Below are 19612 nucleotides of genomic sequence, written 5' to 3'. Positions count from 1 at the left end.
TTTTTTTTTTTCGTTAAAATTTGTTTATCATCACCTATTATATGTATATTATTATTGAATTATTAAATAATATAAAATAATGGTTTTTTTTTAAATTTTATAATTGTTTTTAGACCCTCGTTGCTTTAAAGCCCACCTAAGATCTTAGGATCAAGGAGGTGGCTGAAAAACAGCGCTGTCTGCCACAACGACGGTCCCAGGCAGCACAAGCTGAGACACCTATGGCCCTCTGACATGTTTGGCGTACCGCTTATTGTTTGTTTATGTCTTGACTATTTTTTTTTGTCCATCCTCTAAGGCTTAACATGTTATTTATGTTAAAAAGTGTCATTATTGCAATAAATGATATTTTTATTTGTATTTGTAACTAATAATTGTCCATACAGCCAAGAACAAATCAATCGTGATACTTTAAGCCGTTCTTATCATTAGCGTTATATAATAGTTGAATTTAAATCACAAATGTCAAACTTGACGCTCTTGACCCTGAACGATATATATATGACCGATAACAAATTACACTAGCAAAATGAACCTTGTTTCCCATTGTCCGGTTGACCGCGCACATGTCGTATAAGGAGCTGAAATAATTCTGCAAACTTCAAATAATATTTTACCACATACGACCCGAAAGAAAATAGACCTTTTTGTTACACCGTGCATATAAAAACGTAATTATAATTACGTCAATCATTCGTATGCCTGAAAAACAGAATCCATATTTCCGGCACTCACATGAGCTTGAAATACGATGTATTCACAACAAATTGGTTGTCTTGCTTTCATAGAAATATTCCAGGATGTAATGAGTTTCCGTCTCCTCAAATAAATACGTATTCTGATAACATACGTTAATTGGTATTCTGATAATTATTCCTAAAGTATAGTTATTGGTAGTTATTCAATAAAGATGTGTATTGAAACTATGTATGTTTATCTATATTGTAAATTTTTTTTGGAAAAAAAAAACATTCAATGTGCCTAGAATACTCTCAGTAATTTATTCTTTAGTATGTTTCGTGATAAACGAATGCTTTGCCAGTTAAAAATAGTAACATGACTTTTACAATCTGTAATTACATTAAATTCGCGAAACAACCTACAATTAATGAGTGATTTTGTTGGAACAATATTATTTATGTATCTTTTGGTGTTCTTTTTTAACCGACTTCCAAAAAGAACGGAATTCTCAATTCGACTGGATTACTACGACATTTGGGAACCGATTTTTTTTGTTAGAATGGAGGAAATGGGGGGGGGGATGGAACTACTTCAGTATAGCGGTCCCGTTCCAATTTGAAAAAAATATTCGACCTTTAATGGCGGGAGAATAGGGGATGAAACCGTTTTTTGGATTTCTGATCTGACTTGACAAAAAATTTAATTTCACAAACTCGTTAGGTCGGTTTCTTTTAATAAAAATGTTATAATTATTCCATTTTTCATGGGACTTATCAACTTATATCTCAGGGTGACGGATGCAGTGGCAGTGCTTCTCAGATTTTTGTGATTTAAAACTCTGAGTGGCACTGCAACTGTTTTGGACAGACGTGCCGCTTCCTAGGTACCAGGTGCACGACTTCTTCGTCCCGTCACTTGATATTATAAAAAAAGGCCATCGTGACGTTACGTAATGCCATCCTATTTACACAAAATAATGGCAATTAGCTGGATTTAGTTACACTACTCTGTGATATTGAGAACACCAATGAAATTGTTTTTAAACTATATCAAGATTTATTTGAAGCCACCAAGTAGATACATGTCGAAACTACAAACGAATGACATTGACTAGTACTGATCAACAATAATACGTAAAAACTTTTCATGGGCTAAATAGGTCATACAGTAATTACACTTTTACTCAGCAATACAAGTTATTAAAAAAAGACAAAGAAATAAAACAAAATTTTACTTACAACAAGACATTATAAACCAACTACACTCACTTGAAGTCGCACTAAAAGTAAACAAGCCGGCAACTAACAACCGGTCACCGACATCAGTGACATCGTAAACTGTTTACAAGCGATAACGATTATATAGTCATCCTTGTCTAACATATAGATAGAGAAAATTGTGAAGTTATTTTCTATCTCTATCTTTACATAATTACCTACCATTTAGCCTTTAAATTTAAAACTTGTCTGACAAGTACGCGTATGCAGTACTAGACGAATGTTTAGTATCTACTAATTCTTATAGAATAAATTGTAAATGATAATTTTGTTAGTCATGATCAAATAGTCCTCTTTTTAACCGGCCTCAAATAGGAGGAGGTTCTCTAGACTGTTTACGTGTACACTGTTTTGTGTGTATACGCGATTACATTTCGATGCCTTACTTTCTCAAACACGTATCTTTAAAGAGTGATTATTCAGGAGATGGCAAAACTTTCTATTTATTTTAAATTTCTTATCAAGGGTCGTAATTTGGATCCATTACTTTAAGAATACGTAAAAGCTAGTGCGTGAATATGAAGGAAATATTTGCGACATCAACCAGCAAAATTTGTATATACAATGCATTTTTTGCATTTTAGTAACTTTGTGCTTTAAGATATCAGTTTGAGAAAGTAAGTGGACGACTTGTGAATCGATTTTGACGACTCTTTTTTTATTGGAAAGGAGGTTCCTCAGCAGTAGTTCCATTAAAATTTAAGGAAAATATTCTACCACTAAGAATGGCAAATAGAACGAAAGAAAGAAAGAAACATTTATTCAGCTTATTAAGACTTTGAAAAATAAAATTGATGATTACATTATAAGCTGAAACGGTCCAAGTAGTATACGTCACAAGCTCGACTGCTGTTGCTTTTCAGTTGAAGCCGCTTTTATAGGATAAGATGGCACGAAAGTATTAGTTAACACTAAAATTATGACTTGAATTGCTGGTGAAATTACAGGCATATGGAACTTGTCAACTTACGTCTCAGGGTGACGGGTGCAGTGGCAGTGCCCCTCAGATCTTTGTGACTTAAAGCTCTGAGTGGCACTGCAACTTTTGAAAAGATGACATGGATAAGAAAGGTGTGAGTATAAAAATGACGGCTGATAGGGGAGAGTGGAAGAAAAATACATGTTGTGCCGACCCCACCTAGCGTGGGATAAGGACAGGAAGAAGAAGAAGAATACCTATAAAATTGATGGAGCAGTCGATAAATAGTGCTCCTTAACTCTCATTTTGAAAATTGCTAAGGATTTACTATTATGAACAGTAATGGGAAGTGTATTCCAAAGTCTGACTGCGTGAACAGTGAGTAAAAACCGGAACTGAAGGATGGAAAAGACAACTGGGACCTAACGAGAGAGCCACAGGGCTTATTCTGGCACCTAAGAAAGCTGAAACGCTCTTTTTGATACCTGGGAGACAGAGGGTTGTGCAGAATATCATAGATGTTATGGTAACCTAGAACTGATCTGATAATGGAAATGGCAAACAGATGACAGGAAGTCCTTAACAGTGTATAGCTGCTACCTTGTGTTTGGGCCCATAACATACGTTTTGACGAGACTTTTATCCGTTTCAAAATTGTCGTTGAGCAGGCCGCGGCAATGAGCACAGCGACAGCGTTATTCACAAAGATTTTACGTCGTTTTTTGTTACAAAAAACTCATTATTTAGTCAAGTAAATGTAAAAAGCCAAGAAGAAATAACAAAGAGTACCTAGAAATATCGTTAGACTTTAAGGAAGTGTTTTCACTATAGCTATTTCATATTCTTATGTCAATAATATCCACTTAATTGTTTTTTATTAAATGACTTTTATAAATACACTATTATTTTTACCTATCTAATTAACAATTTTCGACGGCCTCTGTGGTCGAGTGGCTTGCACACCAGTTTTCACGGTGTCACCATCTCTGAGGTCCCGGGTTTGATCTGCGGCCGGGTGAGTGTAGAAAAACAACTTTTCTATATTGTCTCTGGGCACTATGAGTGTTTGTGGTACCATCGTGTTTCCGATTTCCATAACACAAGTGCTTTAGTTACTTACTTTTTGAGCAGAGCAACGTATGTGGTGTTGTCTAATATTTATTTATTTATTTAATTAATTTTATAATTAGAATGACACACAATGAACTGTATGAATATTGACAGTATATTTAGAGCTGTAAGTTTTATTCTAATTGCATAATCTTTGTTTGAATAGAACAACTAGCAATTATCATGGTACTCTGGCGGATTATATTACAGTACATTATGATTGTTGTGCGTTTGAAAAGTGATATACTGACAAATTAAAGCTACCAACAACCCCCTACTCTAGTAAGAAAACAAAGTAAGTAGACATATGAGAAATAATACTAGGGCAAAAATAATAAGTCTGATAATATATAATAATATATGTAGTTGGCTTTGTCTTTGCTATATGTTGCTTCTCTATTATTTTAAACTTTTATGAGATATTTGGAATACATCAATGTTTCATGAAAGCTTTAACAATAAAAAACATAGGTATATCAATGGTGATAGATAGGCCTAAAATGAGACGCGCTAACGGCATTCGTATAAAAAAACTAATAACTGTTCTAGACGCCCGACTACAATGATTCTGATTAATGTTTACGGTACGTGTGCGACAAAAACAAATTGGCTTTCCCTTTACAAAATACGTGAACAATAATATCATTCAGAAAGCGTCGCGTCGTTAAGACGCGAGGAAGGCGAAGACATAGTACATACGGCACAATAAAATTGTAGCTAAGGAATAAGACAGATACATGGTACATACGTGCTTCGTAATACCAATGTTCCTCTCTGGCTCCTCACAGCTGCAGCCAACGTAATAAGATATACGCAATAATATGGTTATTGTCAATGTTCTATACTACAAAAATCTTTCGTAAACTCACAAACACTTATACAACGTAAAAGTACACTGAAGTCTACCGCCTCAAGAAAACTTTTCTTCTGCCCACTTTATGATTACGATGGTTTTGATCGTGATGACTGTCTAACATAATTCGTTTCAAACTCGCGTGCTGGTGAAATTCGTGCCGAATCGTAATGTGCCTGCTTATATTCTTGAACAGAATATGCCACAAGGCTTTGTCCTTATTCTTCCACAACAAATCTGCAGTCTTCTCCTTAATCCTACGCATATTTTCCTCCAGTCTTCTAGCCTTTATTTCCATTTGTATGAGGGAACGGGTCGTATTTGTCAACAGGCGGTACAGGTATTCTTTTCTTCTCGTTTTCTTTGGCTCTGAGCCGGTCTCGTTTGTCGTGGACTCGTATTCAGTGGTGTTATCGTACTGTTGAATTTTATCGAGAATTTCTTGGTTGTTTTTAGCACGTAAGAGGATTCCGGCGAGGAGCACTGCTATCGCAAAGGATAGGAGCATGAATAGCTTGGTGTGGTTGTAAAGGGGGTTTTGTATGAACTTCATGTCTCATGTTTTTGATATCATTGCAGGGTGCGATAAGTCACGTTGCGTCGGGCTGCATATTTGCGTGGCGATGTAATGAGAAGCGTTTTAAGCAACAAGTCACGTGTCGGAACGGAGCGCGAGCGGCGCCCTCTCGCGGCGTGAGCGAAAACGGCACTGAGTGAAAACACGCCCGGTGCGACGCACCCCAGGAATTTCCCCAATGACTTTTCCTCTTGGATGTGGGAAGGTGTTTATTTGGATGTGACGGACGAATGGTCACGGAATTTATTCATGAAGCGAGCCGTAAACAGTGGGGACTCGACGCCGCGATATTACTCTCTATAATATTATTCCACTCTATTCACTGTTCATATACATATAGTATTTCATTACTATTTTTATTATACAGGAACAGTATTTAATAATCAGTTGATAAGATAAAAAAATGTAGATTGATTATATATAAAGTTATAGGTTTACATAATGTCAAATAACAATATGTTATAATAATTTCTTAATCATATCATTATACATTATACATTATTGTCATTGCATGCTGTCGAAGCAATTAATTTTAAGCTATTATAGATGTTCAATATTTATTTTATGTGTAGTATTTTCTATGTGATTCCACATAGAAAATACGTATATCCTGATATAATATCCTGAATAAAGAAATAAAAAAGTGTTCAATATATGATCGTTTTGAAAAATTTGCAACTTTTAAAACTTTTCATCCCGAAAAATCTGGCTTTATTTTTAATTTAGCTTTTTAATTTATTAAAAATCATAATGTTTCTGCGTAACGTAATCGTAACTAACTCTAAAAGAAAGTAATTTGACTTTCGAACCTCAATGTTACAGTTGACGCGTAGGAGCACTATATAATTTAGAGAGGACACTTGTCTGCCTCTTACCGTGCCTAACATAATGTACGTCTAACTCACTGTCACTACTATTGTTTAAACCCTCGAAAGCCTCTGAAATTTCGCCCTTGGGACAAAAGGTAGAATGGAATTCTTGTAGTCTACTGTACTCTTCAGTAGAATGAAATTTGTTGACGAAATTTAACAAAAGGTTGCCTGAAAATATTATCCTTTAGAAAATTTTGTACTATCATAAAGGGAGCACAGTATTACAAAAAAGTACATTGGTCAATTGTGTTTAACTTTGGGAAAAAATCACATAATGACAGATATAACTAGTTATAAATAGTTAGATAGAATTATAAAGCAGGAACGGTTACTTGAACAGCAGAAAGCGACATGAAATGGGTTAGAGCTGTTACACACGGCGACTTTCGATGCAAACGCGCGACTGCGTCGATACAAACGCGCGATTGCATCGATGCAATCGCCTATAAATCCCAAGTGTAGCGATGCAATCGCGCGTTTGCATCGCTGCTTAAAATCTCGCGCGTGTGTAAAGTTAAACTTAGACGATTAGCGACTACATCGCTACTGCATCATCTAAGTATCATTTAAGTATACAGTATGTTAGTAGGTACGTTTACTGCCTTCTGGAAGAAAGACATTTTTAGGCTGAAAACTTTTCTACAAGGTAAATTTGAAGAAAAAAGCATTAAACTCAGAGGTCAGTAAATAGCGGACGTTGTGTAAAATGTTTACTTTAATTACGTTAGAAATTGTAATACTTAGACCACAATAGTAGGGAACATAAATGTTAAGCTAAAATTTACGTTTTTCATCCCCTATTTTGTCGTATCTAATTTCAATTTCTGTCTCCCATAATTCGCTGCATAGTCGATATCGCAAAAACAAAAGGCAATCTTCGCGATTTTGACAATAATTCTAATAAAATCGACCCTTCGGTTTCTGTTGTCTCAGTCCAGCTGCTAGCGAACGATAAGCGACCCCCTTGTTTTTAAGTTCGCCATCTCGGATTGATTTTTGAACTGAGAAGAGTATAAAATATTTAACAGCAACCTCTATAAAACGCATTACAAGTTTATCGAGAAGCCGATACATTGAGTATCGATTGCGAGCTCTTACCACAAACAGGTTCGCAGACGCTTTTTTAGTTTTTCTTTATTCAGCGAAATTGAGTCTCGATGTTACATCAGTTTGTATAGTTGAAGGTATTCCTTTAAAGCATGCGATTCAATGCAAATGGTGTCTTATGTCACTCTAGTAATTTTCATTACTACGGTACTCTTAGTACATGATATTCCATACTGTGAGACAAGGAAAATTTTTAAATCTTATACAATAGCAATACTTCTCTGGACAAACTCTTTCACAAATAGCTCTACTGCTTCCAAAATGAAAAATTTTTTCAAACAACATTCAGAGTCTTCATTTTATCGATATTTCAATATTCTCTTCTATACGACGACTGAATATGTTCACTTACTACACGAATATGTATAAACTTTATAATACAATTTAAAGTTAAAGGCTAGATGGGTGGCTGTGTATGGTGAACGTTTGAAGTTTTGGTTGAGGATGAATAACCGTCTTCTGTTAACTATTAGTAAATGTTACTTGCTTGTTAATTATATGGAATAAATTAATAATAACGTTTCGTGAAGGAAATTTAGTAAAGAAATGGTTATCGCAGTTACTACGCCTTGGAAACAAAAATGTTTTTTCGGATGTAAATCGATTTCATTTGTTTTTTTTTCTAACATTCAACATGGTCACGACTTTCATACAAACGTTAGTTTGTTTGAAAAAATGAATACACGCGATTTATATCCAAAAAAAATATTTTCATTTGCTAATACTCTCGAGATTTTTTAATTATAAAAACCTAGGAAAACTAAAAGAAAGTCTCAAAGCAAAAAAAACACTGTTAGGCCCTAATCCAGAAAACATAAAAATGCAAATACAGAAAATGGTGGACATGAAATGGAAACAAACCATCTTGGTATCAAAATGTAACAATTTTAAACTGGTAAAACCAATCGAGCCAAGAAAATTTACTACAAACATTTCAGATACGTAAAAGCAATATTTTAAGTAAAGTTATGTAAAATGCCTACGCACATCTTTCACCTAACACGGTAGTCTTCCGAAACCGATTAGTAGACGTTGCAAGGGGGAGGTTGTAATCGAGTATGTTTTGTCAATTAGACTTCCACTCGGGGGCTCTAAATTCCCATTTGCCTCAGACCTGTCTCTGTGATTATCCTTTTAGAAGGGGTCTGGCGGAATTTATGTTTTCCGGTTAACTCCATTAGGGTTGATCGATAAATGTAGGCGAATGTTTTCAGGTCATTACAGATAAGGTAAAAATAGAGTAATTAAATAGATATAAATCAATGTATAATTGACCATTATTTCTCGTAAATTAGTGCCATGTAATATTTGGACAAAAACGCTATTTTCTGTATTCACGTGTATAAAAAAGTTACAGTGCCCTAATATGGAGATATGTTACATCATCAATATCTTTTCCGTTATTTTATTATTATACGGTACCATATTCAAACACACACTTACTTCTAATTTTGGATAATTATTATTTCCCGAGAAATTTCAGATGGCGTAAATTATTCAAAATATTTTTCCGAAAAAACACAAAAACAAAAGAAAAACTAGTTTTCTTTAAAAATAAATTCTGTCCACTCGTATACAGGGTGTGAATTTGAGATGCAGCAGCAAGGCCAGCTACCTTAATCGCTGTAGTTACAGGAAAACGGTTCTAGAAGACTATCCATGAATTTTGAAGATATTTTGAGTGGCATTAACAGATTTTGAAAAAATGGGACAGTCAGCAGGATAAAAGGCAATTTTACAAAACTTTTTTTTGTGCCATTCGACCCGGTCTCGGGATAGTATCTATGGGACCAACTGAAGTAAAAGTACTTGAAATGTGGGAAATCGCAAAAAACCTTTTACCGCACATTTTCAATGAAAACTATATATAACAACGAGAAAAACTTATATAATAAATAATAGAAAAATTCATATGTACCTTCTAGTCCTCAAGGGCACCCTTTACGGGGACCTCTTGACCACGCCGCTACGTGATGGGGTTTTGATTTATCCCTTGTAGGGGTGAAGTGGCACTTTAACAGTCCAGGTGGTCTTTGCAAATTACGTCCTCCGACTTGTCCAACAAGGCAATTATACAATCTCGGGTGAAATTCCGACAATGTGAACGATTCAAGGGAACATTTGTCCTAAACATATTATAGTAAAGAACTATAATTATGAAGTATAAAATAGACTACGTATGAAATACAGATTTTGTTTCAGTTATCAAGATAAATTTTAAATAAAACAGGTAAAAATGGCATGTAAAGTAATATTAATTTTATTACCATTCATGTGACTAGGCCCTAATAGGATTTCCTAGAATTTAGTGGTTATAATTGAGAAATATTGCAGAGAGCCGGACATCAAAAATCATCTGATTTTTGATGTTCGAGTTCGGGTTCGATTCCCGGGCCAGAAGAAATATTTGTAAGGTCTACATTTATTTCTCTTGTGACTTTGGGTGTAATTTGTGGTTGTCTATGTGTGTGTCCAGGGCACCCGCGATACAAGTTTTCTCTAGTAGGCTATGAGTGTGTGCGTTATTGTTATTATCATTTTCAAAGAGTCGTTATGGTTCACACAGAAACACACACACACATTTATGTTATACAAAGTTTTAATTATTTTTTCACAATGTCAGGCCAGGTTTTAAGAAAACTTAAGTATCCTTCTATTGAAACATTTACAAATCGCAGGAAAGTAAGCGACGACGAAAAAAACGCAAAACTTTGGTCATTACGTCTTGAGTGTAAAGTTTCTTTAAGGTATATGGAAATGGTACTTCTATAGTAAATTCTTGTGCAAGCATTAATTCTGTTGAACACACGCAATGTTAGCTTCTACAATATATTATTGTGTAAGTACAGTGTTATTCTGAAAAATTACGTTAAATAATGTTGTTATTATTATGAGATATATTTTAAAATAATAATGCCAAGTGATTGGACCAACATGTCGTGCGCCTGTTGGTGAGCGAGACGACTGTCCAACAGTTGCAGTGCTACTCGGTGCTTTAAATCGCAAAGAACTCAGCAGCACTAACCACTGAGCCCGACACACTGAGACACAAGTTGACAAGTCTTATGTGCCTGTAATTTCACCAGCACCCTTACCCTTCAAAACCGTAACACGGTAGTGCCCACATTACTGCTTGCCGGCAAAAATAGGTAAGGTGGCAGTAGTTCCCTAGACGAACTCAATCACGAGGAGATCTACTCCTACAGTTCATGACTACATACGGTCTGTGATAATCCTGATCAGGACCTGACGTTATAAGTTCCCTGCTTGCACAAGTTATAATTTGCCCTTCCTTAGGGTGGATCCCTATCAATCTCGTGGCTATATATGCACTTGATTATGATTTAATGACAATGCCACTGTTTATTTATAATATCATGATGTTTTATCTACTTTGTTATTAGGGAGCGTTCAAATTGGATGCTCTGCCAACCCTTCCTACCGACCCTTACGGTATACGAGAAAGGCACTCTAACCTGAGTGTGCACAGGAGCCTTTTAAGTTCAGGTTCAGACCTCAGACCAGCCAGTGTCACAGACTTGTCACAGAACGTTGTCACTGACTGCATCCGGTTCTCAAGGGGCTAGTGCCTCGGGAGAGGCGCCCCGGGTGCACGTACAGTACCCTCCCTATTTTCCAGTTAACTACCAGAGATGCAGGCACGGTTACCACCGCTAAGCCGGTTTTTTTTACAAGATTACACATTTAGCTCAGTTGAAGTAAGAGCTGTGGCCCCGACCAGGCAATAGACTCGTTCGAGTCCAGTCAAATTGAAGCAATTTTTCTTTGTAGTGTTTAATATGTGTATCAATAAGAATGCAACTAGTTACTTTAAAATAGGTTCATATAGATGGCGTTACGGTGTTATCTTTGTGTTTTCAAAATCTTAATTCGACATTTTAATATCATGTTAAATAATGTTACTATTTGTGATACTATAATGATTAATTTAACTAGTGTTTTGAAGATTTAATATGAAAGTTACAATTGGTTTTAAGCAGTTTCTGTTATGTGACGCTACATATTGAAAATCCGCGTCTTAGAAAGTTAAGACGCAGATTTTCGACATTGCTACTACTTTTACTAAAAGTAGTAGAATATAATTTTGAGACAGTATCGATTGTACTGGAGAACAGTAGAGTCGTATGATTACAATTCAGCTGAGAAGAAATGCCTGGTTTATCCTTGGACATATTCCAACATTTATATAATTGTGTCAAAGAAGGCTAAGAAGAGAAAAATTCATTGAACGGTCAATGTTATGATGCTACGTGTCAGTGTACGGCTTTTATTTGACAATAGCGCATCTGTAGGGCTAGCACGATAGGACGCGATTAGCGCGAGAGCGACATAAAGAGCGAGATACTACTATTCGCGCAACAAGATCTCGCGCCTTATGTCGCTCTCGCCCAAGTCGCTTGGTCGCGCCTTATCGTGCTAGCCCTCCCAAGCAGCACACCCATATCTAAATATATACTATAAGACATCTAGTAGAATTTCATTCGATTGAATATTTTAAGAATTCAAATTCCCTCAAGATATCTCAAAGAAGGTTTCTAGATAATTTAAAGTAAAAGTGGGCACAACTTTATTAGTAGATCACAAGAGTGCTTTGAGAAACTATCTGTAGGTAGTGTTAAAAGTCATACTTATCTTTTTTCTGAAGTAACCCTTCTAGATTGCTACAAGACCATTTGTAGAATGTAGACAGTTTTTATTTAGTCTTGTAGATAGTTTTTAGATAATTTATAGTCTATGATAGTTTTCTTAGTAATGCTATTTTAAAACCAAAATACTAAAGCGTTACAAACATAGGACGCAATTCTCTTAATACTAATAGATTTCATGTTTAATGGCTTACAAAATATAAACTATATAAATTGCAACATGGCGAAATTAGATATAATATTTCTGAATGATTATCACTAGTATCAGGTTTCTTACCACGGTATGACTTCTTTTTATTTTTCCGATATTTCGGAACGGTTGCACGCTCCATGGTCACGGGTTGACTGGACGGCGGCAGATGACAGCTTTATGAGCAGACATATCTGTCTACCCTCTTGCGCTGTCGACGACTACCTTCATCGCGATTTGTTGTGGCGTTACCATTGTCACTCACTTTTTTCACACAAACCACACTCACTGAACTCGATGTATCCACACGCGAAACTGAACTCGAGGTGTTTTTGTTTTTATTACTGCACGCACTAAGGACCGGATTCCATGCACTGGACAGTTTAAAACCATCATCACGTTTAATTGTTTTGTACTTCGTGATCTCGATAGCGATGACGTAACATTAACAAAAAATGTTACGTTCACCAAAAGACCACCTTCCTTTACAAACACCGGGTGTCTATAAAGTGAACTGCAGTGCATTGTGAAAAGTGATGTAAAACCTGTCATAAAAGTAATGCGCTCGCTAAATTATAAATATTTAAGTATAAAATATGAACTTAATAAAAATACAGTTATCGATTTTCGGTTTTAAATATTTATAGAAAGCTTGAATATACAAAATAACTCACAAAACAAACCATTTCCAAGAAGTTCTAGGCTTTTTCAACTTCGATTTACTTTTTAAAAAGAAAAGAAATTTTTCTCGGCTACTTCATAGTCATTTTTTGAAAATAAAAATGGCGATAAGAATTTAAAGCTTTTTTCAAAACACAGTTGGAGCATTTTGTCTATAGCTTTATCTATAGAAAAACTTTAGAATATGAAAAAATTATTTTTACTTGCTATAATGTAGTTGAACTTGTCGAAGAATATTCCTCCTATGAGATTTTTATGATTGTCTACAAAACGCGATGTTTCTAAGTGATTGTTTCTTTTGACAGTATTACAAAACCCTTATAAGCTTTTACCAAGTAATGAGCGCTTTATGCATTAAAAAACTTTTCAAAACACTAGGTCAAAAAACAATTGGAAAAAATCCAATTTGTCGCTAAAAAAACGTTATTCTTCATAATTGTATGGAATGTGTTATAATATGACTAGAAAGGTGGATAAATTTACTATCATTTAATTATAAGGAATATTTTAATGACATACCTAACTTATGATGGAAGAAATAAAATTTTCATTACAACATTGGGGTTATTTTTCACGCCAACCACATTTCACACAATGATTTCACTGTATTCTATTGATAAACGGCACAATACACATACACAACATTGAAGTATAGTAGTTTACGCGCTCATTTCAATTGTTTTTATCATTTCACAACACGGAATTACTTCACAATGTTTATTTATTTGTCAACAAACAAATAAATAAACATGGCCATGACCGGCCCGCGCGCGAATTACGACTATTGTATCCACCGTTGCCAATTTGTAGGGAATTCCCATTGACTTACAAATAAATGGACGACGGGTCTAATACAAAAACCACGAAAAAAACGTCTCAAGTCAACCTATTTAAACGTAGTGACATGTAAAGGAATATGAAAAAGCTAAAACATTGAATTTAAATTGTAAAGTCATCGCAGTACTGTCTAATTTTGCTTGCAACAATTGAAAGGTGCAAAAAAACACCATATTCAGCTTCTACTGGAAACTTACCAAAATGCACCATATGTAGCTTCTAGTGAAAAGTACTTGAACACAGGTATAATGAAGTAGCCTTTATTATTTATAGATATATTTTATACCCCCGTGCGGTGACGGATTAGAATACAATTCACCGCCCCTCTCTTCCCGTGGGTGTCGTAAGAGGCGACTAAGGGATATTGAGCTACCAGCTGCTCCACTGGTGGTAGGGCTTGAAAACCCGGCTGGTTAGTGACCACCGTGCGCATGATGAAAAACCCGCCAAGTGTTCGCTAGTCGGATGCGTTCTGGAATCAGTCAGCGTACAACCAGAGCTCGAGGCAACGCTGCCGCGACATTTGTGGTCTGTCGAGGCTTCCGCCGAACCAGTGCCAGGACAACTGCATTGACCCGCCGGGCAGGGAGACCCGTAGCCCCCCCGATTGTGCTGCCACCTTGTCGTGGTGGGGGGGCTTGCGTGCCCTTATGATCCCCAAGGCTATGCCGGATAGCGCTACGCACACCGGACAGGCTTGTGGGGGAGGGGCCAGACTAAGAGCGGCACACTGCGGAGGGCCCACTCCCGGTACCACTCTGATCAGCAGAGCAGACTGGGATGTGGACGTGCGCCGTCAGAGTGCGGCGCTGCAAAGGGGCTCATCAGAGCGTTTGCGCGGCGGGTTCCGGCGGCTGTGATGTCACGGCTGTCGGGACAGGCTTAAGCCACCGTCTGGCGACCTGTTATCCCGACAGAGTCAACCGACCGACTGGGACCAGGGGGCTTGCCTTAATTGGCCGGCCCGAGTGGAGCCAACCACAATAAAAAACGCCCAAAGGTGACGTCGTTGGGGCGCCCCTTTATGGGGCCTCGCGCGACGACGTCACGCCTGCTTCGGTGGGTTGGTAGGCGGGGCATATCACCTACCCATTAGCGGCCATCACTGGGATACCTCCCGTCCTCCCAGGATGTAGTAGGGTTACCCAGGTACAGGGGTCTCTGCCTGGGTGGACTGAATACTTCCCCCATACTCGTGGGAATCATATGGATTGCTATAGTAAAAATCGTGACGTGGTGTCCGAGAAGGACGGTGTTAATGTTTCCGAGGGCCTCGACCCTCAACCGACGAACCAAAGCAAGAATAACGGACTCGATTCTATTTCTGACGTGGAGACTGTTCCTGCGAAGGGAAGTGCTCGGCCGCGGGACAAGCACGGACGCTTCATTCGCCGACCAAAGTCTCCTCGCCCGGCGAGTGAAGTGGCCCAGTTGGAAGTGGATAGCTCAGACGAGGAGATTCTTCGCTCACAAAGCACAAAGTCCATAGGTCAAAGGACATCGGCTCCCTCCAAACGTGCTCGTGAGGGTGAGGATGAGGCACTAGAGCCCAATAGGGCTCCAAAAATCAACACAGCTCGGAGAGGCCGTGCTGTCGGTGTGGGTCACAATAACACGGGACCACGCCCTCGTGTGCCCGACGCGGGTGGCCCTGGCGGGTCATATAGACCCACGTTGCCCATCCAACGCTCACTAAGTGCGGGGAATCTGGACGTGAGCGCGGGGACGGGCGAAGAGGAGCGCTCTCCTGGCCAGGCCGGGGAGGCTGAACTCGAGGGCACAGCAGACCTCATGAGAGAGGCCCTGGCTAAGGAGGCGCGAGACGGCCTCGCGGCAATATTAGCGGAGACCACCAAGTCCTCTAACCTCAAGGCGACGGTGGTCAAAGCCATAGAAGAGGCCGTCAGAAAGGTGGAGGGAGCCGTGGACTTTCTCCACCGTGGAGAGACGGCGACTGAGGCGGCGCGGCGGATGTCGGAAGACAACCGCCGGATGAGGGGGCAGCTCGCTGCCCTAGAGGCAGAGGTGAAGGTCCTGAGGGGGGCCTACTCCTCCGCCCCAACGCCATGCAGCTCCGCGGAGATGCACGCGGGGGTGAGGGAGGCCATCGATGACCTCAGGCGCGACATATTTACCTCAATGAGGAATATGATGGACGCCCGCCTGAGTGACATCGAAAGGCGCCTCCCCGCGGAGATCCTAAGGCCCCCCTTGGGCGGCAGAAGAGGGGCTCCTGGCGACGTAACAGTTCCCATCGCTGCCGCCGCTGCAACCGCCCCCAGAGTGCCTCCCCCCGCGTCGACACTCGAGCCGATACCGGGCCCCTCCCCGACCCGAAACGCGCCTGCCGGGCCGCGGCCCAAGAAGGCCAAAAAGAAGGCCCTCCCGCGGAAGACTGCTGCCGCCCCTCCTGTGGCCGCCTCCGCTGACCCCGCCGCCTCAGACGCGGCCCCAACGACGACCGACCAAGCGGAAATGCCCTGGTCGCAGGTAGTTGGCCGCAAGACCAAAACGCCTAAAAAGGCCAAAAAGGCAGCTGCCACCCCCCAAGCGGCACGGGCCAAGGCGGCCCCCAAGACAGCTCCCAGACCCAGGGCACTCGCCACCCCGAAATCGTCGGCGGTGGTGATCACCCTGAGGCCTGAAGCGGTGGCGGAAAAGGGGGCCACCTACAAGGGTGTCCTTGAGGCGGTGACCGCTGCGGTCGACTTGGGCAGCCTCGGCATCCCGCACGTGCGGGTGCGGAATACCCAGACGGGTGCCCGCATGGTCGAGGTGCCCGGGGCGACCAGCGCCGAAAAGGCCGACACCCTGGCGGCCAAGCTGGAGGAGGTGATCGGGGGGCTGGCAACAGTGACGCGGCCAACCAAAACCGCCGATTTAAGGGTCACCGGCCTTGACGAGTCGGTGACCCCAGAGAAGATCCGGGCGGTGGTGGCTGCGAAGGGCCAATGCCCCCAGTCCACCGTGAGCGTGGGAGCCGTCAGACTGGCCCCCAACGGGAGGGGGTCAGCCATCGTCCGCTGTCCGGTGACGGCAGCCCAACGGGTGGCGGCTGCCGGCCGCATGTTGGTGGGGTGGTCCTCCGCCGGGGTCCATGTGATGGAGCCACTCCCCATGCGCTGCTTCAGGTGCATGGGGATTGGCCACACCAGAGCCCTCTGCCCGTCCAGTGTGGATAGGAGCGGGCTCTGCTTCAGGTGTGGCCAGGTCGGACATTCGGCCTCCGGGTGCACGGCACGCCGTCCAGCGGACCACGTAATGGGGGGGCGATCTTGCGCTCCCCCTCCCACCAAGGGCAAGCCGGCGGGGACCTCAGGCCCCCCCCCTATTGAGGGACAAAGTATGGAGCAGTAATGCCAGCACGCCACCATATTATACTGCAGGGCAACCTCAACCACTGCGCCAGGGCACAGGACCTATTGGTCCAGGCCATGGCGGAGTGGGGGGTTGCGGTGGCTGCTGTGGCGGAGCCATACTTTGTCCCCCCGCGGGGGAATTGGGCGGGGGATCGGGAGGAGACGGTGGCCATAGTGGCGTCGACTGCCGGAAACTTCCCCCCTCTAGTGGTGAAGGAACGCGGGTCAGGGTTCGTGGCGGCGAGGTGGGGAGAAGTCATCCTAATTGGGGTGTACTTCTCTCCAAACCGCTCCCTGGCCCAATTCCAGGCATTCCTGGAGACCCTAGAGAGGGCGGTGAGGAGGGCAGCTCCGACGCCGGTGTTGGTGTTGGGGGACCTCAACGCCAAGAGCGCGGCGTGGGGTTCTCCGGTCACCAATGCCAGAGGGCCAAAGTTGGAGGATTGGGCGGCAGCCTTAGGGCTGGTCGTCCTCAACCGGGGCCATGCCAACACGTGCGTGCGGCGAAATGGGGGGTCAATCGTGGACATCACCTTTGCGACCCCCTCACTAGCCGCGCGAGTATCCGGCTGGCAGGTCCTGGAGGACGAGGAGACCCTCTCCGATCATAAATATATACGGATGAGGGTCTCCCATGCGCCGCCCACGACGGCCTCCAACACGGCCCCCGGGAGGGGCTTTCCCAAATGGGCACTCACCCGTCTGGACCCTGAGCTCGCAGAGGAAGCAGCCATGGTCCAGGCGTGGTGCCCCCCCCCACCGGCCACCGTCGATGTGGAGCAGAGGGCGGTCAAGTTCAGGGAAGACTTGACCGCCGTCTGCGAGCGGGCCATGCCTAGGGTCAGAAGAGGGCAAGAAGAGTGTGTACTGGTGGACCGCGGAAATTGGGGACCTTCGCACCGCCAGTACCGCGGCCCGGCGGGCCTACGGCCGATGCCGCCGCAGGCGCCACACCCCAAGTGAGGAGAGAAGGCTCCACAGCGCCCTTCAGGGCGCGAGGCAGGCCCTGAAGGTCGCAATAGGACGGGCCAAGGACTCTGCGAAAGAGGAGTTCTTGGCCACCCTGGACGCCGACCCATGGGGGAGGCCGTACAAAGTTGTGCGCAACAAAATGTACGGCGCATCTCCCATGGAGTCACTGGAGCTGGATCTCCTCAACCGGGTGGTGGTGGGCCTTTTCCCCGAACCGCAGCCCTTCACCCCACCGGCCATGGTGCCCCCCAGAACAGACGGGGGGCAGACTGAGGAACCCCCCCCGGAAATCACCGAGGGGGAGTTGGAGTGGGCGGTGGGACGGCTGCGGGGGCTGAAGAAGGCTCCCGGCCCGGACGGGGTACCGGGACGAGTCCTTCGCATTGCCCTGAAGCATCTCGGGACCCGCCTCAAGCATCTCATGGATGACTGCTTGAGGACGGGGTTGTTCCCGAGATGCTGGAAGGAGGGAAGGCTCGTCCTGGTGCCTAAGCCGGGCCGACCTGCGGACTCCCCCTCGGGATTCAGGCCCCTCGTCCTGCTGGACGAGGTGGCGAAGATCCTGGAGCGAATCATCGCCTCCAGGATCAACGAACACCTGAGGGGGACAGGCCCCGATGTGTCGCAGCGGCAGTACGGGTTCAGGGCTGGACTCTCCACCCTGGACGCTCTGGAGTCGCTGCGACACATCGTGGAGGAGGGTAACGGCGAGAGGGAAGGCGTGGTGGCTGTGTCATTGGACATAGCCAACGCCTTCGGCACTCTCCCCTTCGCCGTTATCAGGGAGGCGCTGAGGTACCATAATATCCCCAGGTACCTCAGCCGTCTGGTGGAGCACTACCTGGAGGACAGGGTGGTGCTCTACCAGACGAGGGAAGGGAGGCGCGCCGAGCGCCCAATGAGGTGCGGAGTACCCCAGGGGTCCGTATTAGGACCACTACTGTGGAACCTGGGGTATGATTGGGTGCTGAGGGGCGCGCTGCTTCCCCGGACGGCGGTCATCGCGTACGCCGATGACACGCTGGTGGCCGTCCGGGGGACCACCTTCCAGGAGGCGGCCCGAAGAGCCTCAGTAGCGGCGGACATGGTGGTCCGCCGAATACAACTGCTGGGGCTCGAGGTCGCCGTGCCGAAGACGGATGTGGCCGTCTTCGGCGGGAGGGGTAGAGGTTGGGCGGTGCCGGCAGGCGCCCACATCTCCATCGCAGGAGTATCGGTCCCGGTCAAGTCCCAGATGAAATATCTGGGACTTGTCCTGGACCGGCGATGGAACTTCGGGGAGCATTTCCGGCAACTTGCTCCCCGAATAGTGGGCGCCGCATCGGCGTTGAGCAGGCTCCTGCCCAACCTCGGGAGGCCGGGAGCCCCATGCAGAAGGCTATACGCCGGGGTGACCCGGAGTATGGCCTTATACGGGGCTCCCATTTGGAGTGGGGCCTTATCAGCGGCGACGAAGTCGCTGCTGAGGAGGCCCCAGAGGGTGGTCGCCCTGCGAATGTGCAGGGCGTAC

General features: G+C 43.3%; 2 protein-coding genes across 2 annotated transcripts in view; one reads left to right on the top strand and one right to left on the bottom strand.

The window, feature by feature from the left end:
* LOC113228058 (methanethiol oxidase) overlaps positions 1–5393 on the bottom strand; it is a 38473-nt gene extending 33080 nt beyond the window's left edge. Inside the window, exon 1 of the mRNA XM_026461197.1 lies at positions 4923–5393. Coding sequence (XP_026316982.1) covers positions 4923–5393 — 471 coding nt within the window. The remainder of the gene's footprint in view (positions 1–4922) is intronic.
* Positions 5394–17127: 11734 nt separating this feature from the next.
* On the top strand, positions 17128–18093 carry LOC113228057. Its single transcript, XM_026461196.1, has one exon. It carries the CDS (start codon positions 17128–17130, stop codon positions 18091–18093), a length of 966 nt encoding a protein of 321 aa, XP_026316981.1.
* The last annotated feature ends 1519 nt before the right edge of the window (positions 18094–19612 follow it).

This window comes from Hyposmocoma kahamanoa, unplaced genomic scaffold (genome assembly GCF_003589595.1).
Source record: "Hyposmocoma kahamanoa isolate Upper Pololo Valley unplaced genomic scaffold, ASM358959v1 220, whole genome shotgun sequence".
Taxonomy (NCBI): domain Eukaryota; kingdom Metazoa; phylum Arthropoda; class Insecta; order Lepidoptera; family Cosmopterigidae; genus Hyposmocoma; species Hyposmocoma kahamanoa.
Note: the sequence above shows the minus strand (reverse complement) of the source record. Positions and strands in the feature narration are given on the sequence as shown.